The 27,451-nt window shown below is 41.0% G+C and overlaps 3 protein-coding genes across 8 annotated transcripts; 1 reads left to right on the top strand and 2 right to left on the bottom strand.

Moving 5' to 3' along the window:
* Nucleotides 1-56: 56 nt before the first annotated feature.
* LOC116384682 (zinc finger protein 462-like) lies at nt 57-10,970 on the bottom strand. 3 transcript variants are annotated; one of them, XM_031849579.1, is made up of 11 exons: nt 10,875-10,970; nt 10,444-10,505; nt 5,217-10,348; nt 4,829-5,115; nt 4,594-4,712; nt 3,876-4,010; nt 3,544-3,775; nt 3,278-3,420; nt 2,971-3,194; nt 1,535-2,582; nt 57-810 (listed from the first exon to the last, which is right to left on the bottom strand). In XM_031849579.1, exons 2-11 carry the CDS (start codon nt 10,451-10,453, stop codon nt 668-670), a joined length of 7,473 nt encoding a protein of 2,490 aa, XP_031705439.1. In that variant the 5' UTR covers nt 10,454-10,505; nt 10,875-10,970; the 3' UTR covers nt 57-667. The 3 variants fall into 3 exon arrangements, with proteins under 3 accessions (XP_031705439.1, XP_031705438.1, XP_031705437.1); XM_031849578.1 differs by having other exon boundaries at nt 10,841-10,970; XM_031849577.1 differs by lacking the exon at nt 10,875-10,970 and having other exon boundaries at nt 10,444-10,828.
* A 326-nt stretch (nt 10,971-11,296) lies between these two features.
* On the top strand, nt 11,297-20,009 carry LOC116384691 (selenocysteine insertion sequence-binding protein 2). Of its 2 annotated transcripts, none has more exons than XM_031849595.1 (18): nt 11,297-11,722; nt 12,189-12,292; nt 12,400-12,577; nt 12,668-12,743; nt 12,948-13,159; nt 13,268-13,352; nt 13,441-13,532; nt 13,825-13,971; nt 14,076-14,165; nt 14,348-14,449; nt 14,540-14,669; nt 14,860-15,026; nt 15,129-15,267; nt 15,358-15,541; nt 15,716-15,936; nt 16,484-16,638; nt 16,765-16,960; nt 17,165-20,009. In XM_031849595.1, exons 1-18 carry the CDS (start codon nt 11,714-11,716, stop codon nt 17,290-17,292), a joined length of 2,415 nt encoding a protein of 804 aa, XP_031705455.1. In that variant the 5' UTR covers nt 11,297-11,713; the 3' UTR covers nt 17,293-20,009. The 2 variants fall into 2 exon arrangements, with proteins under 2 accessions (XP_031705455.1, XP_031705456.1); XM_031849596.1 differs by having other exon boundaries at nt 12,984-13,159.
* Nucleotides 19,657-26,756, bottom strand: prlrb (prolactin receptor b). 3 transcript variants are annotated; one of them, XM_031849597.1, is made up of 10 exons: nt 26,693-26,756; nt 26,080-26,133; nt 25,802-25,952; nt 25,265-25,397; nt 24,116-24,285; nt 23,205-23,371; nt 22,894-23,035; nt 22,701-22,797; nt 22,538-22,607; nt 19,657-22,435 (listed from the first exon to the last, which is right to left on the bottom strand). In XM_031849597.1, the coding sequence occupies exons 3-10, from the start codon at nt 25,860-25,862 to the stop codon at nt 21,752-21,754; spliced, it is 1,524 nt and encodes a 507-aa protein (XP_031705457.1). In that variant the 5' UTR covers nt 25,863-25,952; nt 26,080-26,133; nt 26,693-26,756; the 3' UTR covers nt 19,657-21,751. The 3 variants fall into 3 exon arrangements, with proteins under 3 accessions (XP_031705457.1, XP_031705458.1, XP_031705459.1); XM_031849598.1 differs by lacking the exon at nt 26,693-26,756 and adding an exon at nt 26,638-26,688; XM_031849599.1 differs by lacking the exon at nt 26,693-26,756 and adding an exon at nt 26,638-26,688 and having other exon boundaries at nt 25,802-26,133.
* Between the last annotated feature and the right edge of the window lie 695 nt (nt 26,757-27,451).

The raw sequence follows: 27,451 nt of genomic DNA on the forward strand, positions 1-27,451 counted from the left end.
GTGTTGCTCACTGTTGGGCTACAATTTGGCTAAACGACATCATACAACACAAGGGGTTTTAAAAAGTTAACAGAACTTTATTTCAAACAAAATACTACTTTAGTACTGGTTAAATGACTCACTTCCTCGATGTCAAGGTACACACCAATTCATGTTCAAATACTTAACAGCACCTGAAGGCAGCACAAGCTGTTCCCACAAATCAGTGTTTTTTAAGGTTGGTCTAGTTACCAGTTTACGTGTAACAATTATTCACAGTGTCAACAGTTTTGCATGTTTTACAGTATTAATGATTAATATCTTCACATACACTCAAGGAATAATAAAAAAGAAAGGATCTTTGCATTGGCTGATAGATATTCATGGATATCCATTATTGTCTTTAAGGATATTAATGTCAACGTATCACACTTTATACAGTCAAAGTCTCGGTTAAGTTTTAGTTACTTAAACCATATCCTACGTACAAGAGCTGTACCATAAAAACATGTCAATAGAAAAAGGTTTACATTCTACAAAACATGAAACATGTTTTTGCAACCAGGTTGTACAGATTTCCACAGTAAGAGAGTCCAGGACAGTTCAAGAAAAATAAAGTCCAAAGCTTCCAACACAAAAAAAATAATAGGGAAAGCCCTCTCAACCGTCCACAACATAATGAAAAATATTATAATCCATGTCGCACGATGTGACGCTGCAGGTCAGAGCTGCTGATGAGGTTTCGTCCACAGAACTCACAAGTAAACGGTTTCTCCTCAGTAGCTGCTGGTAATGAGACTTCAGCAGCTCCATCGGTGACTGTAAGAGCACCTGAAGAACAAGAGAAACATGCCGGTATCATATGACATTTCACAAACCCAACTAGGGCAGCAACCCACTATGATTCTGCTGTCCCTTCAATCATCTAGTCATAATTAAATACTATACTATAAAATATCAAAAAATAGTGACAAATACCAATCACAATTCACAGGAGGCTGAGATGAAATCGTATTTTGGCCATCTTACACTAAAATATATTACATTTACTATAATAGCGAACAGAAAAAGAAGCAGAACATCTTCATATTTGAAAAACTGGAACTTGCACACATTTAAATGCTGCCTTTGGGGGGATTTTAAGTCCGCTGACTAATGAGAGAAGCATTTTTTTTTGTCATACATTTTTCATTTCAGTAAATTTTCAAGTAAAAATACCAAATTACTCACAAGTTCCCACTCCTCAACTGTGATAATTTGATACTTTTCTCTGTTATATACGATGGTAAACAGAATATCTTTGGACTTTTGGTCCGACAAAACAAACATCTTCATACGCTGAACGATTAATCGAGAAAATGATCAGCTGATTAACCGATAATGAAAATGACAGTAAGCTGGGGCCCTATCATTGATACAGGGCAATCTTGATGTATCCAGACTTCGCTAGAGTGCAGGCTATTAAAAAAATAATTGGGTGCAAGTGCTCTGACCGCATGTTCTGTAAATTATAATAGACTGATGTATACTCATTGTCATCAACTCCGTATCTTACCTCTGGGCACATGTGGAGTGCCAGCATTCTTCATGCCATCATGTTTCTGTTTCGTGCATCCGTTCTCAGTGTCTTTTGTGACCGTCTCATCTTCTCCGTCCCGCTTTTGCTCAAGACGATCGCTCTCATCTTCCTCCTTGCAACAACCAAGAGGCTGCATTTCTTCTTTGAGATATTCATTCTCAAGTACTGGCATTTCCCCATACGGCTCTCTTACCTCGGCACTGGTTTTCTGATTGTGCACCTGTTCCCTTTTGCAGTTTGTAAATGAGACCCCTAAGCTTTCCTCATGGCTCATCTTAAGTTGTGCACACTTGGACGAGAGACTTAGCAAATGCCTTGCAACTGCAAAACTCCCCTGAGGCCTGCTGTTATTAGCCTGCATCTGATTTGTCCTTGCGAGGGCTGAAATTGCCTCCGTATCGACTTGATTTTTGGGGCTGTGGGACAGAGGGGTGCTGCCTCTTTCATCTAGTAATACCAGCTCACTTCTAACATTATCTACAACCTCTGTCTCAATGTCCTCTGTCTTAACCGTTCCATCCTGCTCTGCCCTCTTATCTGTCCTGCAGATGCTGACATCCTCAGCTATTTCAGCAGATGTCAGTGAGCTCCCCTCTGCTGCCTCCTCTTTCTGTTGTGTGAACGTTATGTTGCTGTCCTCACTATCTCCCAGTTTGGGTTGGGCTGGTTCCTGCTCACGCTTTTCTTGGATAACAGTGTTTGGCTTTGCATTCTCACACTGAAGGTCCAGCACGCAGCTCTTGGCGGTGCTTCCTTCCTTCTTTCCGGCCTGCTCTCGCTTCTGATATGCTTCCTCGGCCTGTAGTGTAATTTCGCCCCTCGTGGTATTTTCTGACGGGTCTTTAGCTTGTATCTCAAGTAGAACTTCATTACAGTCAGTAACAAACTCCTCTGTTTCTACATCCTCACTGCCAGTGTTGTGGTGCTCCACGTTAGATGAAGGCTCCTCTTCTGGCATCCTACTAACTCTTGCCTGTAGCTGATCAAGACTGACCTGACCCACAAGCTCATGATTCCTCACAACCTGCAATAAAACAAACAGAAATTGTGAATGGCTTTCCTGACACAGTAATCAAGCACTGGGTGCCACTATCATAAACATTAGAATATTAGGTGGATATTTATTTAAAGGTTTACTGGAATTAAAAGCAAAGCTATGTGTATGCTAACAGTATAATAAAAATACTGAAATCAAGTTCCAGTGTCCCCCAAGCACCGGAGTCTTCAGCAAATAACTTCTATTTTCTATAATGCATATTAATGGCTACTGAAAATGTGAGACAAAGACTGTGTCTGTTATTCCATTTACTTTTTCAAAATTCCGGTACACTGACAGTGGATACTTTCTAAATTCTTCAGACACAAAGGGATTCCAGTGATGCACAGACGGGGGTTTAGTAACAAATCCTCACCTGATGCTTATCGCTCAGGTGCGCCTCCAAGTCGCTCAGCCACGTGCAGTCGAAGTAGCACAGCCGACACTTGTAGGGTTTGACGTCATCGTGCCTCGTCATGTGCAAACGCAGGTTGTCAGCACTCCCGCTTGAGAAAGTGCATTTGTGACAGCGGAAGACAACGCCTTTAAGGTAACGCGACAGCTTCGGGCGTCGCACCTCTATTGGCACAACGCGTTCCTCTGAAAACAAAAGAAAACATAATGTGACGGAGGAGAATATATGAGGACGCGAAGACCGAAATCCTGTCGAGCATCGAACCTACCGCGGTGCAAGACGATGTGATCGATCATGTTGTTCTTGTTCTTGGTCTGGTAGAGGCAGAAAGGACAGCGGAGGTCTTTCTCATGAGTAGGTTCTGACTGGCCTGCAGAGTGACCCGCCTCCATGTGCTTTTCCAGGGTTTTCCTAATAAAAAAGGCACGAGAAACAAGTGACAAGTGTTTGGAGACAACTTTTCCTGTCGCAAATATCCAAAATAAAAAGATTAATTTTACATTAAAACAAATCCTTATGGGGGTTGTAACTTACCTAAAACAAGTGAAAAAGTCACAGCCCTTACACCTGAGGATCTTCTTTCCATGGCGATTTAGGTAGTGTCGTCGCATACTAGACAGGTGTCCGGTGTTGAAATTGCAGAACTCACAGTGAAGAACACAGTTGTCCGGTAACTTGGCTTCTTGCACGTTTGTTTCAGCCTGTGCCCTCCAGCTGTAGTGGTTCAACTGCCGCTGCACATCTGGGGGCTCCAAGTACAGCGATTCTGTCAAAGTACAATAAATTAGCATTTAATCTCAGTATAGCCACTACTGAAAAAAGTTATAAATACATTATGATTTACAAACACAATAGGGATGACTTGCTTTGAGAAATGTCAGGTTTTTCATCAGGTTCAGGCCAATAGTTCAATTCCTCTGATGAGTTAAAGGGCTCCGCGTCGGCCCTCTGAACGCTCTCCTCATGTTGGTCGTCAGTCTCAGCAGGTTCCATCATGACATCTGAGCATTCATTTGTGGTACAAACATGGAATGAGAGACAGAAGATCGTATCAATATAACAATACTGTGTAATCTGTACAGTGAAGCTGATTATTAGCATCCGGGCGACACAATCTGGTAAATTCCAACAGTTTTACAACATAACAAAACGGGCAGAGACGTCTATTCATTACAATACAATTCTGTACAATAGCCCATATTTAACAACATATGGCTGGATGTCAGTTATAATAAACCATCCTGATCAAAATCTCAGCAAGCAGAGAGCTGCAACAGTTTCCATCTACACTCAGTTACCATTTTCTTAAGTAGACCTGGGTAAACCTAGTGAATACCTTCATAAAGGTTATAATGTTCAGTGTGTGTTGAAACTGTTTTAGAGAGGTATGGTTCAAATGAACTGTATCAAGTTATAGGAAGAGATGTTTCTAATATTCAGCCTACCCTCACTGATAGAAATATGGTGGAGTGTATACTCGTAACGGCTTATTTGAAAAACATGCACAAAGCATAAAGTATGCATCATAGTAACTATCAATATATTGAATGTTGGGTGAAGGTGGGATATGTGCAGGTTTCTCACCTTGATGCACTTTCATAAAGTGACACCTCCAGAGGCCCATGACGGTGGTCCGATAGGAACAGAAACTACAGAGGAAGGGCTTGATGGTCCCAGCTTTGAACAGGACATATTTGTTAATGCTGTAGAGAGAAAAGAAAAAGATATTGAACCACATTGCTGACACAACTAAATGCTGATGACACTCGTCATTATTTCTTTTCACTCCTAATTTCAAATCCCCAAAGTTTCTTCTTACTTGTGCTTTAACACTGAGGTAGGCGCAACGTTCATCTTCTTGAGGGCTGCCACGGCTGCATGGCTGCGCTCATGCGAACGCAGCCCCTTTAACGACATGAATGTCCTCCGACACTGTTTGCAAGTGTGTTGTTCTCTGGATTCCAGCTGTGGTTGCTCTTCATCCGTGGGTTTTGACAGTGGCGACAGAGGGCTTGGCGGCAAATTGACGGTCTGACCTGGTGTCACGTTCCACTGGGCCGGTTCGTCCACAGTTTCCAACGTGAGAAGTTCATCTTGCATGAAGAGCTGAAAATGAAATGCAGCAAAAGGTCAACAAGGCGTAGCTAAAGCATGCAGCAAAAAGGATCAAGAGTGTAAAATGCCCAATATTGGCAGAGTCAACTTACCTCGATGGATTTGGCCTTTGGCAATGACGTTGCAGCCTCTGCCCTCTTTCTTGCCATCTCTCTGTGGCAATCCAGGTGATACCACAGCTTTCTAATTCCATTCATTTGTTTACTGCAGTGGACACATCTGTAAAGACCTGTACTACCCTTCTTTGATCCTCGGGATAACACCGTGAAGTCCAATATGCAATCTGAGCTATGGAAAGTACTGTAGTGGGCAACGAGCAGCTGGGAGGAGTCAAAAATCAACTCCGGACACTTCCTACATTTGATGGCCACTCCTTCCTCAGCTTCGGCTTTGGCTTCGGGCTGTTTCCTGGCCTTTCTGCATTTGTTATACTTCTGTAGCAGCTTGCGTGTTGTAAGTGGATCCAATTTGTGGGTCTTTTTGTAGTGACATAGCAGGTATCTTCGATAGAATCCTCTATAGCTACACATGTGGCACTTGTACAGCGTTACCTTGTTCTGTACGGACATTTTGTTTGTCTCAGCGGTGCTCTGGTGACGGAGGCCATTTTCTGTTGTTGATGTTTTGCTTTTTAAAGCCTCCTCTGATGCTGAGCCCTGAGAGCAGAGATCAGGTGGTTTTTCAGTTTCAATGTCAGCTGAATGTCCAGGAGCTGCTGGCAGAGCCTGACGGTGGTCCCTCTCACAGTGGCTTTTTAGTTTCTTCATTGTTGGATAAATTAGTGGACACATTTGACAAATGTACCCTCTTTCAGTAGCACTTTTTCCAACCGTACACCCGACCAAGTTGGTTCCAAGTATTTCCTCTGTTTGGAGCTCATCTGCCCTGGCAACGAGGTCTGGATGCTTCATTTGGCAGTGAGTGAGCGTGCCATGGTAGCTTGTATTCACATAGGGACACGTTGGACACCTGTAGACTAACATTGTTTTGCTTTCCTCTGTCGTCGTGCTGCTTTTGCATGCCTCTGGAGGGTTTTCTGGTGTCGGAGTTAAAGGGCGGTCATGAGATGTTGATGGTTGCTTCTCCTGGGCCTGCTTGTATACCGGTGCATAGTACTTTAAGAAGCTGTCCCTTCCATGTTTCTTAACATAATGGCTTCCAAGTAGTATTTTTGTGTAATAGGAACTGGAACACAGTACGCATTTGTACATGCAATCCTGAGGCCTAGAAACATATGCCATCTTGTGGTGAACACGCACGTGTCGGTCGATCCCAATTTTTGTGCTGCAACTATAACGGCAGTACTGGCATTTAACCACGGTATAGATTTTCTTACATAAAAAGGAAGACTGTGATACTAATCCCCGATTGCTTAGAGTCTTATATTGTTTTATTTTACCCATGGACGATGGTTTAGGGGCTGGTTTCACCGTGTTTGGCACGCTGTTTGGCACCGTGTTTGGCACAGTCTCAGTATGGTCCTTCTCACAGTGCTTATTCAGTTTCTCCTGTGTTGCACAAATCTGTTGGCAGGTTTCACATATGTAGCCACGAAGTCTGAAATTGCCAGGATCATAAGGACCTTTACTCTTCAAACAGTCAACCCACTTAGATAGCTGTGCTTCATCCGCGTGAATACTGTCCGCTCTGGGCTCGAGGGCAAGGTGCTTCATATGGCAGTGACTGAGAACTCCTTGATGAAGGGTATTCACGTAGGTACAATGTGGACACTTGAAGACTTGCATGCGCGTTTGGATTTTCTCTTGATGTTCATCGTAACCTTCGTATACAGCTTCATGGTGTTTCATTCCGCAGTGAGTGTTGAGACCGTGCTGGGTGAGAAATCTTACAGGGCAGTAAGGGCAACTGAGCAATGTGGAAGATGCTTTTGCTTCAAATCCAAGAGGCACTTGGTAAGATTCAAATGTCCGTGGCATTACATTGTCTTCCACCTGCCTGTTTGCACTTGGTCTCTTGCTGTTGACGACACCCAGGACCGAACCGTCTTCTTTCACAGACCACGGATGAACAGCGCGGTAGTGGCGCGTGACGGACGACACTGAGCTACCTTTAAATGAGCACGCTCTGCATGAATAATTCCTGGTTTCATTTTGTCCAGATCGTTGAGATGGTGAGCTGCCATCAGTGCCATCACCCTCACTAATACCATCGGTGCAATTCGTTTGAGGTTTCTTCTTTTTAGGAGGATGCGCATCGGGACCGACATACAACCGAGTAGTCACGTACTCGAGGCTTGGGCTACGTCCTGGGTGTTGTTCCTGGTAGTGCTCATGGACTGCTGCCGCTTTTTCGTGAGAGAAAACACACACGTCACAGTGATACCCCATCTGTAAAGTTCCTTGTTTGAAACACACTCTTAAAACATCTGTGATTGAGCGATTTGCCCTGTGGATTTTCCATATATGCTTCTTTAAAGCCTGCACATATTGAGTGCTGTATGGGCATCTATAGCAACGAAGGGTCCTCTGTGGTTGTGAGGCTGTCATTGAGGGTGATGCTGGAGCTGGGAGCGATTTGCCAACCATCTTTATTTTTTTATTTCCTTTCCCCTCTAGGGATGCATGAGTGACTTCTTGGTTTGCAGTTTCTAAGTGTAGTTTCTTTGTCTTTTCGCGAACCATAGCGGTATACAGACGGATTAGTTCGCCCTTAACCATAAACCCACTATGTTTTTTGAGGTAATGCCGCATTACATAGTCCACCGTACTCTTTCTGTAGTTGCAAAAGTGGCAGAAATACACATCTTCGTCTCCCTCCCCCATAAGAGGAAGAGGTAGACCCGTAGAAAAGGAGAACTCCTTTGCTTGAGATTTTGATTTCTCAATTTGATCACGAATCACAGCTGTATGTTCAATAATACATACCCTCCTGTAATGGAGGCTTTTGTGAATTCCGATTTGATGGTTTGCGATACCTTTTATCGATGGATTTCCATAGTTGCACTTTTGACAGTAAAACAAGTTTTTTGCACATGCATAAGCATTATCTTCAGTCACAGAAGCGTCTGCTACATCATCCTGGTCACGTAGAACTTCTGAACCATGTACCTCAACTTGTTTACTAGTTTTAGAATCAGAAGATGCAGTCGTTGCTGAGGCCTCAGCTTTACTTTTGAGTTTCTTTTTCTGCATCTGAGCACTGTAACATACGATCTCTTCCATACACGTTAGTGCATGCAGAGAATGTTTTGCATTATGATGACCAAGAACACTTTTGATATTGGTACTTGAATAACTGCAAAACTGGCAGTAAAACAATCCGCTTGGAGAAATGCCGGATAAATTGCCCATTCCAGTAGACACCCGATTGCGTTTTTTGGGCAACTCCTTGCATTTACTTTCGTCTTCAGTAGATTCCACTTTCTTGGTTTTGGGAGACTCTGAACGAGTCTTTGAAGCTTCCGATGTGCACTTACGCTGCGACTGCTCAGCTTTGTTTTTTGTTGTCTTAGAAGAATCTGAGATGGTCGTTTGAGGTGCAGATTTTTCTGTTATTGTCACAGAGTTTGGAGATTTGTCTGGCGCCATCGGTGATGTTGTGCGTGATGGGACACAAGCTGACTGTTTGATTTTATCTATTGTGATTTCTTGACCTGGGTGTCTTTTTTGGTAGTGGACATGCATAACAACAACTGACTTATGACTAAACTTGCATGTGTTGCAATGGTACAAGGCCACATCTGCTCCTGTGGAGTTGGGATGTTGGGCTGAGGGGTCATTTTGGACTCCCTTACATGGTGTACAGGCACTTTCAGGAGAAATCCCTCCTGGTCTTTCTGGACTCTGTGCTTTTTCACTTATATTTGACTGAGTTGATCCCTCTTGGCATCCAGTCGCCAAATATCTGCAGTACAGCAAGGAATTATCCACTTCATGAGTTGGGTGACTTTCCTTGTAATGCTTTTTCAATGCCTCCAATACGTTGGTGGTAAACACACACAAAAAACACTTGAAAACCAAACTGACATCAACTGATTGCATCTTGAATACGTTTGGGGCCTCTGGGTGATTTTCACTGTAGTGTCTCTTGAGGGCAGCTATACTTACAAACTCAACTGGACACTGCAGGCAACGAAAGATAGCACTCCTATCACTTGGATCCTGAATGTAAGCAGCGTTATATCTCACATAAGGGTGATCGTTCTGATAATGGGTAGATACACATGTACTGCTCACATCACTGTAGACACAGTGCTTACAAGAATACACTGTTGAGCTTTCAGAGTCTCCATTGACAAGACAAAGCTTCTTTTCTCCTTCATCTTCGCTAACGTCAAATGAAAACTCTGTGTTGCTTGATGATTGTTGTTCTTCCTGTGGGAGCTTTGTCTCTTCTTTTTCTGACTTTACTTTTTTAGCAGGAGGACATTTTGAGATTTCACTGTTTGCCCTTTTACCAATGTTGTCAGGAACGGTTTCTCTGGATTGGTCATTGGGCTTTGGTGCACTCGGGTCAGGCTTTATAAGTTGGTCATCTAGCAAAAACCGGTGAGAAACACTGGCGATATCATTCATGGACTTTGCAGTGACTTTAAACACACCACTACTGTTTGGGCTGGAACTGGAGGGGGATTCTTTCAAAAGGATGGTTCCTTTGGTGCTGTCTAGAAGATGTGGGCTTTCAGCCGAGTCCACTGGGGGTTTCCCATTTGATCCAGATGATACCGCAAAGTACTTGGTAATGGTTTGCAATGGCCGCTTGTACGTCTTAAGATCCTTTGATGACTTAAGTGTGCATTTCGATTTTGAGGTAGACATCACAGAAAAAACGGAGGAAATCTCTTTTGCTCCTGCAGCTTCACTGTGCTGGTTTGCTGACATGACAATTATGCTGGTATCCGGGTTTTCAGAAATGATTATATTTCCAATAACATCTTCGGATTTTTTTTGACATTGTCTCTCGTGTTCGTTTAAAATTGCCCGACTGCAAGCTTTAAAATCACAGTGCTGGCATTCAAAATCATCTTCTGCACTGTTGCTATTGCTGTCAGTTTTGTCTTTGTCAGTCACCGTGTATTTTAAACCAGCCTCTCTGAGAGCAGCATCTACATCACAGCCATGCACTTTGTTGAGGTGTTCAAAAAGGTAGACCTTGGATTTGAAGAGGAGTATACAACGACTACACTTGAAATACTTGATTGGGGATTCTTGAGTGAACACCCGATTCGTTTTACTGTAGCCAGAGGTGGGAACGTTCAGTGACTCTGAGGGGGTAAATAAAAGATTATGTTGAATACTCAACTTAATTTCATGCACTACATTGACACAATAATGTCAGAAAAATGACTGTAATAAATACCTTCTTGCATTGTGTATTCCTCTCTAGACACAGAGCCATATGAAGACACCGCTGTGACAAACCTGGAGTATTGAAAGCATATATTATTGCATCGCTCAACGTACAAAATAAACAACATATTTTTGATTACTAGCGTTACTGTTAAAGTCGCGTGTACTACTGGGGGTTTCAAAGGGGATTTAAAAATAACAACAAGAGATATATCGCACTTCTTGAGTATTAAAGGAAAACCAATTGAAGAGCAGAACAACAATGGCACTGGAAACAACTTAGGACCTCGGTCATGCATGTTCAACAGTACGGAAACGTAGGGAGAGTCCAGCCCCTTTACAGACAAACTGGTACGAACTCTTTTAACAAAGCAATGAAAAAGACAAAGTGGACAAATACAACTTACACAAATACTCAACGACCACGAATAATGTACTCACGCATCCAGATAAACATCGGATGAGGCTCATAATACAACATTTTCAATTGCTGATGTTGAGAACGTGAAGAAGCCACAATACTCCGCCATTTTTTCCCGCGAGTACTCTGGTTTGTGTCGCTTCCGCTCCACCAACCCATCAATGTGTGCTACATCACTTCTGTCGAAAGCCATTTAGCCTTCAAAATAAAATTGATTAGAAGTGCCGTGCACAAAGGTGCCCTCTTTTCACGTTATGACACTCTTACGTGAATGTAACCGATGAAACATGAATTAATTACGCATTAACATACATTTAAAATCCATTTTTAAATGCTTTCCTTCATTTGATCATACAAAAAACAAAAAACTAAAATAAAACCGGACACCTGCGCTTTAACTGTGAAATCAGAGACATATTTGACCGGAAGTACTTAGATTCTAGACTGCCACTTGCCTTAAATGGGACTATCTCCTTGCTAAAATCCCATTTATTTGTGGTATAAAAGTCCGTCTAAAAATGTTTCATAGTATTACAGGTGACATCGTCTATCTTGATATATTGGCACAGCTTTTGGCAATTCAAAGAAAGGTATTCATATTTAGTTAGCGTTGTTTGTGTACCCTTTGCCAAGTTGATTTGTTACGCAACGAGCCGGAAGATGTCGCTGTAAACATCAGCTGTTCCAGTGAGCCTCAACGACAGCTAGCTGCTATCGATCAAGTAACTTAGCTTAGATAGCCAACAAACTGTTGCGGTAGTTGGATATATATGTGGCAGCGGTGTAACAGGGTGTTTAACAACACGTGGAAGATCGAGTGAACATGCGGGCATGTGACTGCATTTAGGAAAACCCGAAGATGGACAAGGTAGTTAACAAATAATAACGTAACGGTTGTTTGTTTTTTAGCTAGCAAGCTAGCCAGTAACCATAACGTATGGACGTAACTTTTAGCTAGCTGCTGGGAATGTGTAAGTTAGCTTAGAGGATACTTTGACGTTTGCAGATGGTTTTACTACACCATCAACTGTTGGTTATTAACTTTGTAAAACACAAAGTTGTTGACAGGCTACACAAAACTATGTAACGTTAGCTAACATAACGCTAGATGCAAATTTTTTGAGTTAACGGCTAAATAGTTTAGTTATAGTTGACATATGTTAATCGTTAGCTAACTGTACTAGAGGAAAAAGTTGTGCCTTACGCATATAAGTGTGAGTCTATGATGTGGATAAAGCGATTAAAGAAGTGTGCAACACATGGCTTCACTTCCAGCCAAAGGTCGTAGTCCATTAGACTGTTAATGACAATCTTTACTGTCATCTGCCATCCAGTCTTCTGACCATAAACACCAGAGGAGACCTGCTGAGCCACACACAGCCACACCACCACCTCTGATGTTACCAAACCCACACGTGTGTGATCACAGTTTAAGAGGGTAGGAGGATGATCACTGATTTGTACTTGATTAAGTAACCATGACTTGACCTAATGGACTGATGTCACAAGCCCCCTATTTGTGTGAATGTCTGAACTTTTGTGAAGGAACACAAGGAGTTCAGGTCTGAGCCAAAAGCAGAACACATCAAATACAAATGGAGGTCCAGCAGGAAAAGGGGGAGATGTGTCCAGGAGTCATGGGTACAGTAGCAGCCGTCACGTTAGAGAGACCAGTGATGATTTCCTGCAGAGGGACAGGTCCACACGGGGTCCTCAAGCTAAGGTGGGTTTTTAGTTTTAATCTTCAGAAAGATCAGATAAGCTAAACTTTCTTCATGAAATTGATTTTAGTGATTTTCATCCATCTCCACAGACATCAAAAGGCAACATTGGCTCTCCTGCTCAAGGCAAAGTTATGGGCAAGAACTCACTGGATGTTCAGAAAAAAGGTAGACATCTCACATGATGTGATTAATTTCCATTATGTACAAAGTACATCATTCTCATGGCATCATGAATATGTACTGAATATAATGTTTTAACTCTTAATATATACATTCACATGGCATCTTTAACTTTTTTACTGATTGATCCCGGGCACCTCAGGAAGTTATCTTACTTTAATCAGTCAAAAATTATCTGGTACCATTCAGGTTTTAGAGGTGCCACATCTCTCCCGAACTCTGCAGGGATGTCGAAACCAGCACAGGCAGTCTCGGCCCCATTTGAAGTGAAGATGACTGATTTCCCAGAGTTAGCTGGTGGTTCGCTGGGAAAAGCAGTCGCTCTTATTCAGAAAGAGTGCTGGGGTCCAACTCCTCAATCCTCGAGCCCTCAAATGCAAACATCGGCATCTTCCTGGAAGGTAAGATAATTTAAATGTCAGAAGTTATATTGTGTAGTTTGCAGTGAATGTTTCACTAATGTAGGTATACTCCTAATTTTGGTGCTAATGTCATTTTCTGTTGAATAGTCTGTTCGGAGAGGATCCTCAACACAAACTGATCACCAACAAATTGCCAGTAATGCTGAGCCAGATTATTCTGCTGCGTCGCCAGGTAGGTGAAAGTCCCTGTCGTCAGTCTTTTGGTGACTATAAGATGGGGTCAGTAATAATTGAGATTATACATTTATTTTTGTGAACAGGTCAGCCGGTGGTGACTTCCTGGGCTAATGTTGCCTCTCAGCCTCCAAAGAAACCTGTCCCTAAAGAGAAGACAATCAGCAGCAATCAGCAGGTTAGATGACATTTAGTTGGATTCAGGCTCTCGGCATAACAGCTTTATTTTTACACGGCATTGCAGGTTTTAAAAAAGTCTTTAAAAGTGTTGAGTTCATTTAGGCTTTGGAAGGTATCAACATCTTAAATTTGAAGATTTGTTCTTGCCTGAAAATTGGCTGTTTAGTCTATTAAAGGTGCCATCCTCACTTAGGTAATGCAATGTATTTGTCAGGTAAACCTCTGGGTTTTTCTGCGCTGCCATGATTTTAATCATTGTTTTCTGTCGCTTCACTTTTGCGTCTCTTCAGACGGAGGAAATGGCTGCAGAGCAGGAGGAGGGAGCACCAGGGAAAAGAAAACGGAAGAAAAAGAAGAAGAAGCCTAAAGGTGCTGGTGAAGATGCAGAAGATGAGTCGGAAAAGCCAGCAATGTATCAGGAGCTTCCAAAATTTGAGGTGAATAAAAAAAAAAACAGCGCCCATATTTTTATTCAATTCAACAGCAATGTTTTTTTTGCAGGTGATGGAAGCTGATTTTTGTTGCCATGTTGTCTTCTCAGGACGAAGAGGAGTTTCCAGGCTTGACTCCTGCTCTGACTGTAACTGATAGATTGATAACGAGCAGCTATGCCGCAAAACTATGCAATGAGGTACATATCGACAGTTATTTCTCCTCCCGGTTGTTTTTACATTATAAATAAAATACTGTGTCTGTTTTTGCTAAAATGCACATTACACGGGTGGAAACATTACAACCTGTCGGTTCAGGAGATTGTCTTCAACATTATGTAGTATGTAATTTGCAAAACCTTTGTTGCGTTTCTTTTCCCAGGAAAACCAAAGAGAAGGTGTTCAGCATCAGTCTGCCGACCACACCAAGGAAAAATCCCCTGCAGCAAAAACTCAGCCCACAGAGACGGCGAAGAAAGGACAGGTTTGTATTTTTCTTGTACATTCAAATTGTGTGTTTTGATATTATCCTGGAGAAAACACGAGAGATTGTTTTTGGTCTCCTGATTACTAGAAAGCTGAAAAGGTGTCTGGGAAGAAAAGCAAAGTTCCTGTTCAGCTGGACATCGGAAACATGTTGGTCGCCCTGGAAAAGAAGCAGTCTCAAAAAGCAAAACAGGACGCCAAACCAGTCATTCTCTCAGGTGGGTTGTGTTTTGGCATCTTGGCCTCTGATACAAAGGCTTCCTAATTTCTCTGTCTTCCCTCGATACAGATTATTTAAGAATGTATTTAGGTTGGTTTTGCTTGTGTTCTTAGCACAAATCCTACTGATCCAAAACTGTATGAAAACGTACCCCAGAATAAGTCTCTTTTTAAATGAATTATTTGCAGTTGGTGGCGGACTACCTGCTGTCCAGAAGCAGCCATTAGTCCAGAAGAAGCTGCCCTGGCAGCAGGATAAAATTGCACACAATCCTCTGGACTCCACCAGCCCTTTGGTGAAGAAAGGCAAGCAGAGAGAGGTGCCCAAAGCCAAGAAACCCACCCCTCTCAAAAAGGCATGTCCACCGACTTACTCTGGAACAAATACAGATGCACTACATTTCCTAAGAATGTATTTTCAGCAGTGGAGCCTTTATTAGTTTATTTCTGTTTCTCAGGTCATTTTGAAAGAAAGGGAGGAGAGGAAACAAAAACGTTTGCTGGAAGAGAGAGGACTGCTGCCTGAAAATGAGTTCAAACCTGCTATTGATGCTGAAGAAGAAGAAGAAGAAGAGCAGTGTGAAACAAATGCCACAGGTCAGATCAAGCATGTGAAACAATAGAATACTTTTGAGGAAATCTTTGATTATAGCGAATATTTGATCTGTTATTTTTGTGCTTCTGTAGCCTCAGATGAGGTTGGAAGTCCTACAGAAGAACTTGATGACAAGTCAGAGTTAAACGACACAAAGCAGACGGTGAAGGAGGGTGATGAAGAAGCCGACAAAGACGAAATCGTAGAGGAACAAACCACCTCACCTGTGCCCTGCCCAGCCAATCGACCCAAAATCCACAGCAGAAAGTTCAGAGAGTAAGACTGTTCACTCTATTCCCACAAGTTGTAATCTTTGTTGGTTGTGCAGAAATAAGGAAACATTTAATCTCACAGAATTTAATCACTGTTTTTTGTTTTTTTTTCTCTTTTTTTCTCGCATTTGTGGTAACCGTATATTGTAAAAGTATATTATACTGTTGTGCATGTCAGCTATTGCAGCCAGATGCTGAGCAAAGACGTGGATGAATGTGTGACGGCTCTGCTAAAGGAGCTGGTTCGTTTCCAGGACCGCCTGTACCAGAAAGACCCCATGAAGGCCCGCATGAAGAGACGCATTGTGATGGGGCTCAGGGAGGTTCTGAAGCACCTCAAACTCAGGAAGGTCAAGTGTGTCGTCATCTCACCCAACTGTGAACGCATCCAGTCCAAAGGTACTGTGTCCTTGTGAGAGTTTCACAATGCCACCTTTTGAAATATTAAATGTATTTTTGCTTGACAAATGAGTGAAAATATTGATTGACTAATTGTTTCAGCTCTCCTATAAAGTGTCAGCTTGTTTTTGTAAAGATTACTATCCAAACAGGCCCCAAAACTATAGTTAAAATAGCAAAATCTCTTCATCTCCCTCCTCATTTGGCAAAACAAAAACAGCACAGATGTGTAATCACAGTGTGGACTAGAGTTGACAGAAAGTTAGCTAGTAAGTCTTATTTTTGGACAAGGCCAGCGGTTTCAGTTTTGTCCCCAGCTGAACAAATACATGTTTGGTGTGAAAATAGCAGCTTAGTGTGGGCATATGGCCTAAAGGGAAGGAAAACAAATTCTATAACAGATTTATCCAGTTAAATGTGTACATACGCTGACCGTGACAGTTTTTGCAAGACCATACTCATTTACAAATTGAACCCTGGGAGCAACAAGGTTAAGATGCGCACCAGGTGAAAACACAAAGTTCTTGAAAAATGTCACCTTTCGCAGGAGGCCTGGATGAGGCTCTTTACACCATCATAGACACTTGTCGTGAACAGGGGGTGCCGTTCGTGTTTGCCCTCTCCAGGAAAGCTTTGGGTCGCTGCGTCAGCAAGGCCGTGCCTGTCAGCCTGGTGGGCATCTTCAACTATGATGGTGCACAGGTGGGAAATATGTTCAGCAGTAATGCATACTAATCACTAACAAAACAGTTGTTTTAGACATGAGAATTTGTATTTTTAATAAATATATTTCAAAAAAGATGAGAAGTTTGTCTTTCTTACCCACAGGACTTCTATCATAAGATGATCGAGTTGTCGTCTGATGCCAGGAGAGCCTATGAGGTGATGGTGTCAAGCCTGGAGCAGACAGGCCAGGTAGATGCAGAGGAGGCGGTGGACATTGAGGAAAAGCTGCAGATCAGCAGCCTGTCTGAGGAGGCTGAGCCCGGTCCTGACACCACACAGCCAGAGGAACCAGAGTACAGTGAGTTACCGTCCTCACCCAATATTTATACACCTGCTCTTTAAATTAATGTGGTCTTATGAGGTGAAACAAAGGGAAAGCTGTGATTTGACCAGTTCCATTTGTAAGTAAAGATGTTAAAGAGTTGGAGCATACAGAAATATATTTCCCCATTGAAAGTCAAGTCAAAGTCAAATAATTATCTTTCTGTATTTGTTCTTCCAGTAAAAATTTGGAAGAAAATGTTGGAGAAGGATTGCAACCACAAATTTCTGAACTTTGAGGAGCAGTTGAGCTCCATGCACTTGGACAGTGTATGTGCTGAAAACACTGATGAAGATGACAAGAGTTGACAGTGGCGAATCCCTCTGTGCCTAAACAATGAATGAACCCACTCTCGCTGATCACCAGCTTAGAAGACACTAGAATGGAGTCAACCCCACGTGCACATAATGCAAACTGCTCCGCTGCAGTGGTTGTCAACCTGAAGATTTTTGTCAGGGAATTAATTATGTTGCTAAAGTTTACAATGAATTATTAATTTTTATTTTTTATTGATTGAACTTAAACAAACAAAAAATAAGACATCAAGCTTAAGTAATGTTTCTGTGTTTTAGTTCAAGATAATTGGGCAAAGCTACTTTAAGAGTGTGTGTGGGTTATAAACTGGAGAGGTTTAATCAGGACTAAACCACTCACCTGAAGCAATCCCACAATATGAATCTTCAACCAAGTTGTCAGTGATCAAGACTAGAGGATGTGCAGGGGTTTATGTACTGAATTTATGTACAATGTCAACCAGCTACACAGTACGAAGACATTCTCAGCAAAGCCAATCTGGTGCATTTTTGTTTTTATCTAATCAATTCAGTTAAGTTTAAAGTATGTAATGTTTCTGGCATCTTTTTGTCCCCAGAAACATTGCAATTACTCTACCTGGTCAGGGCTGATATGGGCTCAATAAAAGGGCCAATACGATTTTAAGTTTGTAAAATGATGGTTGTATGTCACCCTTTGTAAAACTGTGGCGGAAAACAAACCTGTGAGAAGTGTGCATCCCAAAACAGTGTACTCTATAGTATCTTTATTTGTTGATGTTAGTACACGAGAACAACATTCTAAACCAATTTATCCTAACAAGAAATTATAAAATACTTGTGCTGTCGGGTGTCAATCAAAATGTAACTTTAAAAAAGCCACTATTTAAGTTTTTAGATTTCCTCTGAGTTTCACACGCAGGTTTTTTGTTTTGAATCTGCACTCGGATGCTCTCTAAACCACTTGTTTCAGTGTTTGTGTAACCTTACTGTGGAAACTAATTTACTAGTTTTTCACAGATTTACAAAGGGTGATAGACTTCACAAGCTCAACATCTCAGTGAACCGTATTTGACCCACAGTCTTAAACCCCTTGGCCACCATGACATGTATTGTTGAGTTTAGAGTTGAACATGTTTTTTACTTTTTATCCTGATTGCACTACCTAGTACAGCCTGTGTGTTTTTTTTTTTTGTTTTTTTTTTTTTTAATTTGTATTATTTGTTTGAGACTACCAAAGTACTGAACATGTCATGTAGTACTACCTGTGATTGGTGTAAATGGTAGTATTTGATTTTCTTTTAATAGGAAAAAGAGCAAAATAATGTTAAGAAACATTAGCTGCTGTTTACTTGACTTAGTTAAAAAGCTGTTCAGTGATTTTGTTTTTGTTGATCCACATAGTGAGGAATAAGAAACTATAAAATAGTACAATGATAAAACAAATTACAGTAATTTAAAGTGCTAGGTGGCAATATGCATTAAGAAAAGCAATAGATTACAATTTGAAATGGACAAAATGAATTAACAGTCAGATCTCAGAGGACTGAGATGAAGTTTGTAGAGGAGGGAAGACATGATTGTAAAGATCACATGTGGTAGTGAATCTTATTATTGGAAGTTTTTATAGGTTTGGGTTAATGCAAGATGGACCTACTAACATGCTAAAGTCTCGATACAATTCTACAGGAAGCAGGACGAGGATGGTTGTTAAGAAGTTGACAAGTTATTTTGACATGTTACGCCAGGAAAAGCACACATGTGACTAATAGCATTAATTATGTCCCGCTATTCAAAAAGTCTCTCTACACAGTCTTTCATTTCATGTGAATCTTACAGCAAAACTTTGACATTTTGGGAAATGTGTTCATCTGTTTTCTGGTTGAGAGTTGGATGAGAAGATGATACCGCTGTCATATCAGCGACGTCCACTACAGCCAGCAGCTGGTTAGCTTAGCATAATACTTGAATGTCATTTGTTTTATCAGAGCAAAACAACTATTTGTTGGTTTGTGGGGCGTTCATGTGCTAGAGTATTTCTGGGCTCTTAGCGGTTACAAATCACTATTTTCTGTAAAAAAGAAATTATTCCAAGAAAAATACTCCCCATAAAATGGTGAATTGTTTTTTATTTTTCTCTTCGGATCGAACAAATGAGATATTACTTGTTAATTAGCTAGCTTTAGGTGGCCATCATACAGAAATGTGATAGGGATCAATTTCCTCATCTAATTTACCACCAATAAGTGAATAAGAGTATTTCCCAAAACTTTCTTTAAATGCTATACAATGGTTCAATATGTTCTGTGGTAATGAGACCAAACTGTGAAGTAATAGGAATTTAAAAATGCATGAAGATTTGAAACAAAGGAAGTAAGATGAAAACTAATGTAAAGATATAATTCCTGATTTAGCTGTTTTATAAATCCTTGAATATAAACTCTGAATGTAAGATGGACTGTAGGCTGTATTTCCTAGGACAACAGAGATGCAACCAATTGTTGCATGTTAACTAGGAAAGTAAAATCAAAGGACAATTTGGAGTTGATTCATTTTCTTCAAGCAAAATATCAATGTAGTGTCTTCATAAAGAGGACAAATGCAGTGTTTACTTTCAGTGAGTTTGGGTCATTAATAAACAACGAAAAACGAAGCAGATATAGATTGTTTTGGTAATTGTAAATGATTAACATTTTGTCAATGGATATTACAGACGATTGAATTTTCACCTGAATAAAGAATCTTGGAAAATATTTAAAGTTTTATCTGAAAGTTACTCAAACATTTTGTTTATTTAGGTGAAAGAAAATAAGAAACATCTTTCATGAGATCACTTTTAAAACCATAGTTCATAAATAGACCAGAAATGCATGTTTACTCTTAAAGCAACTGTCAAACCGAGGCAGCCAAAATAATCCAGGGTTCAAACTGCACTATGCAAAGGGCCATTCAACACCAGACGCACTGCTTAAAATGTACAATGTGCAAACATTTTGAAATGCCATCCGCTATAAAATACTCATGAGATGTCACCTGTGTCAACACATTTGAATTCTCTGACTAATACTTTACTAAAGAGGGTTTATTTTTTAATCCCTTGTATTGTGCGATATAAAGTCGCCTCTAGACTTTTGGAATGAAACTCAATATGTCAAATGAGTTTTAGGAACAATCATTCTTTTAAAAATCAGTTGCCTTTTTAAGTATGTTGCAGAATTAGTAAAGAGTTTAGTTGACTCGTCTACTATCATGTTTATGTGCAGTCGCAAACGGATCCAGCGTTTAGGAGGAGTTTGCAAAAATGTGTTTTTCACTAAATTCAAAATGGCGGAACATTTTGGGAGGCGGAGTTTAGGAGTCTTTTTGACTTTTGTCGAGCAGATAGAACTTGACGTGTGTTGAATTTCAAGTCAATCAGACATACGGGGTGAGGGGCGTGGCCTTTCAAAGTTAAAATCAGCTCTAGGGGGCACTATAGAGCCGTTCTTTCATACCCAAATGCGAGACACCTAAAATATCAAATGTTTCACCAGTCCTGATATGCATGTCAAAATTGGTATGTTTTTGAGCACGATAAAGCCAATAAATTTGGCAGAAGAAAAAGAAACGCTACAGTTTCAATAGGGCCTTCGCTGGCATGACGTTGTCGGTGCCCCAATCATTTCACTAATCTCTTTTTAGTCTCAACAAATCCAATGCAAGAAAACCAAAACCAACACATTAATTGATCCTGCAAACAAGAATCCTACTAACGCTTAATCCTCAGTACTGTAAAGCTCCATTGTTAGCAAACAAGACTCAAGGCGTTGAGAGGGGCTTTGTGATGCCAGTTAATGTTTACCCTGTTAGCATGCTAACATTTGTGAATTGGTAAAAACATGCAGCTGAGGCTGATGGGAATGTCACTTTTTTTTTTAGGTATTGGACAAATTGAAATATTGACATGATGATGCTGCCAGATGATGGTATTTATATATATATATATTAGGTTTATGTAGCAAATTTCACAACAACACATTCAGTACATGTCAAGAAATTTAACTCAAACCAACTAGAACTACCGCCTCGCAAGTGTATGCCTCTGCATACCGGTCATGGTGCAGTCTACATCCATATCTATCCAAAACGTCTGTCCAAAAACATAATTTTATTAGACCTTTGTGTGAAAATGTCACAAGCATATGAAATTCTTGCATTATGGCACAATACGTGTTTTGTGAGGTCACAGTGACCATTGAACACCAAATTCTAACCCGTTTAACCTTGAGTGCAAGTGGACGTCTGTGCCAAATTTGAAGAAATACACTGAAGGCCTTCCTGAGATATCGCGTTCACGACAATGGGACGGACAGACAACCCGAAAACATAATGCCGCCGGCGCGGAGGCATAAAAATGTCAACCTCATGGTGGTGCTAGAGGAAAAGTCACATGATCACCGAAGTCATTCCGATTCATCCTATGGAGAACAAAATGTCTACTAAATATCATAGCAATTCATCCAATATTTGATGATGGATGGATGGCATCTACATATCCGCGTTCGATGAGTTCTGTGCACATATTGGGTTTTCTTGTCTTCTGAAGGGCACAGTCTGTGTAATGGTTAACCTTCTCTCTACTGGAAGTGTCAACTGACGCATGTTGTGTCTGCAGGATGACCATGTTGTCATTGTCCACCTCCTTCACCCTGCTGTAGTCCTCTGGTATGTTCACTGGTATCTGAACATCAATGTAGCCAGAGCTCTCAAATGGGATGTTTTCTTTCTCGTAGATGAGAATATTGTCACCATTCACCACTTCCACTCTGCTGTAGTTCACCTGTTTCACATCCACCACCTGTATGTTTTCCGCATGTCCCTGAATATCCACATAACCTCTGTTTGTGAAGGGTTTGATGGTGTTATCGCCTTCAAAGCTATCCATTTCATTATTTCTTTTCTCAGCCTTTTCCCAGTTATTTTGGCATGGTGTTGTCTCCTCATAATAGATTTTTTCCAAGTCTAATTTGAAGCCAGTGGGAATAATGAAGCTTTTCTTCATTTTTTGAGATTTGGAGGGAAGCCCATCGTCATTTTCAGTCACAATTAGGTACTCCTCCATTTGGTCTTTCCAGGCCCCGATAGGAGGAAAGCTCTGGTTGACCATCAGGGCATTGTCGACATCTTCAGATCCCCCACTCTGGAAGTTAACAGTTAATCAATTCAATTATGACCTGACCACTATCAAGTCCAAAGCAACTTTTTGGATATGTTGAAGAAAACACAGCAGATTCAGCGTTACCTGGAAAAGTTGACCGTCAACACCTCTTATCTTTGGACCAGGAACAGGGGGCAGAACACACTGCTTCACACTGGAGATCAAAAGAAAGTGAATCATGAGTCAAACTATCATCATCTTGACTATGAATAAGGAGTTATGTATATTTTTTGCGGGATATACGTACGATTTCCTCTTCATTACCAAGACACACACTGCTGTTATAAATGGAATTGCAGAGAGGATAGAAACCATTATCCAAAATGGTCTCTCATTCTGATGATCTAAATATAAAATATAAAAAGCATTTTTAGTGATTATTAGTACTCGTTGCTACCTATAAAGCCAAAGATCTTCTGCAACAAGCTTCTGAGACTTACAGTGAGGGATTTTCACACAGGTAGAGTTGCTCCACTCACTCCAGGAGCCGTGGTCTAGTCTGCAGCGCACCTGAACCGTGTACACCACCCCAGGACTGATGCTGTACAGGCTGAAATGAGATTGTGTACCTGACGTGTACTCCTAGAGAAAAAAACAAAAACCATGTTGACCTCTTACCCAGATTAGGATCACATTTGGGTCAAACAGTAGTTGCAAATACATTTCTTTTACCGGAATTACGGTACACTGATTTAGTGATATCTCATTTTTTTTACTGACCTGATAATTTAATACAACATTTCAAACTCACCGTCCACTTGTTGCTGTTGTCTTGTCGGACTCTTAGTTCATATTTCAAGGTGACCCAGCCGGACTTGGTGTCGGTGTTAGAGGGAGGCTCCCATCTGACGTGAAGGTATGGACTGTCCTCTCTCTCCTCCACCAGCAGCGTCACATTCTCAAGAGCATCGGGCTTCACTGTCGAGACAGAACCATACTAACATCAGCATAATATGCTCACATTGACGATGCTTACATGTTGATGTTTAACAGGTATGATGTTTATAATTTTCACCATCTTTCTTTAGTTTGCTAACATTTTTAAAATAGCACTAAAATCAAAGTATTGCTGAGGCTGATGGTAATGTCATTAGTTTGATATCTGACTGTCATAAACCAAAGTATTGGACAAATTAAAAACTTGTCCTGATGATGGCAACAGCCGAAAAGTCAGGGGATCCCCAAAGTGATTACAATTCTTCCTGAGACGGACACGAATGTCTGGACTAAATTTCATAGCAATCCGTCACGCGGGGGCTCGTGCATTAGATCCTGGGCCCTAAAGTGTCTACAGGGTTACTGGAGGCAGTGGAGTTACTATTTTGTCACATGGGACAGGACTCCGCTCCACATGTAGGCGATCGTAAGTACAGTACATGATGATCACATGCACAGCTGCCTGCATAACCAAACAAAAGCAGCTGTGAAATTTGATCCGAGACTGTACACAAGTTTTACACAGGGCAAAAAACCAGTTCCGCCTCATTCTGTACAGGTTTTAATTTGTACTTCGTGTCCCCCACTCCGTACTTTAGAAGGCACAGCCAATAAAACTGTGGCAATCATCAGCTGAATCATTACAGATAACTCTCTGCTGTGTGCCATCTTCTACTCTAATTAATAAACATAATCCTTTTTTGGGGAGGGAGTAACAAAATTTACCAATTTCCATCACGTCCGTCTTAAAGGGCTCTGAAGTGGCATTCCCGAGTGCATTGGAGGCCATCACTGTCAGGTGGTAGTCGACCCAGATGGAGGTGTGTTCCTTATCAAAGAAACAGGAGTTTCTTCCTGCCGACCGATAGTCCGGACACTCGTACGTTCCCTCTAACCTGTACGAAGACAAAACAAGACCTTTACTGACCAGCAAACACTGCTCAGGGCATTTTGCTTACATGCATATACGACAAAGTCAGCATTGTAAAACTGTGCTGTGGGCAGTCAACACATGGTGACATTCAATAAACAAGCACAGGGCTGGACTGATAATGAGACAAGACTTAGGTGTGTGTGATGTCCACGTAGTTTCCTCACTGACCACTGCAACATGATAACAAATGTCATAATGACCAAACTTTACATTTAATGTATTATAGCTCTGTGAGGCCATACCGAGGCACAGATGAATATTGACAGCAGCTTGCTAGCATGCTCACATTTAAAACGCTAACATGCTGATGATCAGCACTAAACAGAGTTGAGGCTGATGGGAATGACATAATGGGCATAAACCAAAGAATTAGTCAAAATCAATGGTCAGGTCAGGGGATCACCAGCAGAGGATTCATCCTCTGGGGACCTTGACTGTGTGTAAAATGTTTATGGCAATCCATCCAGTAGTTGTCAAGATATTTCAGAGTGAACCAAAGTTGGACGAACCAACTGACGCTGCCGATCCTTGAAACTATTGGTGATGAATTCAGTTTTGGGATTTTTCCCCCAGGCCACTGCCAGTAAAGGTCACACAGGTGAAGAGTTTGAAGTCTGCAGGTTTTCTTACACAGCATGTGGGAACAAGAGAGCCGGTATTTTTCCACTCACCCGCATACAATATTACATAACTGATAACTCAGCAGCAGAAGCTTTACCTTTACTTTCTCTCAGTGTTGGTGATAAACTCTGAGACTTAATGGGGCATCTGGTGGCCGAGAGGTTAAGACAAAACACTGTGACTGAAACCGTGGTTCTAGTTTTTGTTATGTGTCATTCCCCTGTTTCTCACTCTCACTCACCCTTCCTGCATCTCTACAGTGACCTGTTGAATAAAAGCAAAAAAAGAAATTCCCCAAATGAAATTTAAATTCAAAACACCTTTCTCTCTCGTAGTACAGATGGTGGGAGGTGGGCAGCCCTCCATCAGAGCCCGGCTCCCACCAGCAGGTAAACGTTTCCTTCTCAGGGGACCTGCAGCCGAGCAGCACTGGTTTCCCTGGTGGAGACATGCCTGGCAACACATGTGACGAACAAACGTCAGCTCCTAATCCACAATTTAGCACTAATATAATAAAAAAGAGAAACGTTGGCAGGATTTAAACAACGCGTTGAACCTTAACTTTGATGGTAGCTACACTAGATAGATTGTTTTGTTTTTAACTGCCCTGGTTTTGAAGTATGTGTATCTAAGATTTCTTCATCCACCCCAGTTCATAAAGGTTGATTTTTTTTAAATAAAAACATTTTCTTTGAGCAGTGATGTAAATTTAATTTTTCAGTGCTGTGAACACGAAAGACATCTCAAAGGCAGATCTCCAAACCAAGACATATAAAACCAAAACTACCTGCAATTCTAGGTTTATTAGACATGTTGTTAGAAGCCAAAGACAATGCCATTCAAGCCTTTCAACTTACTGTTGGACTCTACAGCTGCAGACAGCAGCAAGAGCAAAGCCACCCCAAGATCTCTCCTCATCCTGGGACCAACTTGTCTGTCACACTGTGTGGCGTGTCATCCCCAGCTCGTGGTTAATGAGGTAATAGAAACCGCGTGTGTTGTTTTGACCTAAAACAAGGAGATGTGAAGGGAAAACAGAGAGCACAACCAATACATGTTGTAGCTGACAACTGTGGTCATTGCATGATAATGTAATAATGTAACTACAAAGAATATGTAAATGTAAAAAACAAACCTTGTATCTTCAGTTCAGGGATAAATACTTCATCTCCCTCACTATTGTTGCTCTCTGAAATCACCCAAATAAACTTTAGGTCAATGTTATGTACTTCCTTATCCCAAGGAGCTCATATTAATTCAGATCCACTGACTCTGATAAAGATCAAACACTTACACACACACACACACACACACACACACACACACACACACACACACACACACACACACACACACAGACTTATGAATCAGCAGAAACGCAACCGAATCCTATGATGATCTCTTAAAAACTGCTGACTACAGGTTCATTTTAAGCTGTTTATTCAAGTTTTTTCTGTTCTGTTGTACAAAATAATAAAAAATGACACTACAATCCAATATTTCACCATATATGTCCTCAGAAAATGTTCCAACACACGCCATTAAATATAAGTTGAGAATTACACACTCAGTAACTCAAGGGCAGTACGCCCGATGCATATATCATTATATCATCAAGTTTTTGCATTTCATTGCATCACTATGTTGTGTTTAGTGCGAGCATACTCACAATATAACTAATTAAAATAATTACCATTCCAAATTGCTAAACATAAATGAAGATAATTACAGCTCTGGTGTTCACTCACCTACCCAGGACGGGTGTCGACTCTCACTACATTTATCCTCAGAGAGTAGGTCAGGACAATGAAGTCCTCTTCCTTCATCATAAGACCACAGGTGTTATCCGATGCGATGTGACGCGACCTGAGGAAGAGAGACGTCCTCTGAGTTACGAAGGGGAGGGATTCGTGTCGTCACGACTGGCCCACTTGAGTACAGCCAAAGATCACAGCCGCATCGAGATGTCTCTCACTTTTGACATTACAAACAATCTTACTTACAGAAATGCAGAGTTTTGTTGTTCGCAAAGCTTTTTTTAAAAACTTGAATTGGCAGTCCTTTTAACCATCGAGTTTTTATTTGTTTATTTGTACCAACGTGCTGTCGTTTTGTGAAGAATAAATTGCTCTTAAGTTTTCTTTTGTTTGTCTTCCTAAAATCAACAATAATAGAATAGTGAACTCTCTCTGTATTTTTAAAGAAAATGAAAGACCCACCTTTTTTATCTGGCTTTAAATTTGGAGTATGTTATACCCTTCGTTTTTAAGATTTTAAACATTCTTTTTAGCATTATTCTATACACTACTCTACTGACTTTTATTTTTTTATTTTTAACATTACATTTTTTTTATTGCTGTATTTTTAGTCTTGCAAAATTGTATTTATTGTTGTATATTTATTGTTTATTTTCCTATTTGAAGCACGGGACTGAATGTAGCTAAACAACGACGGACATGGTGACCACTACCCAGAATGCAGTGCGCCAAGACGTCGTTGCCTACTGT

This window comes from Anarrhichthys ocellatus, unplaced genomic scaffold, assembly GCF_004355925.1.
Source record: "Anarrhichthys ocellatus isolate YVR2014 unplaced genomic scaffold, GSC_Weel_1.0 scaffold9, whole genome shotgun sequence".
NCBI classification, from domain to species: Eukaryota; Metazoa; Chordata; class Actinopteri; order Perciformes; family Anarhichadidae; genus Anarrhichthys; species Anarrhichthys ocellatus.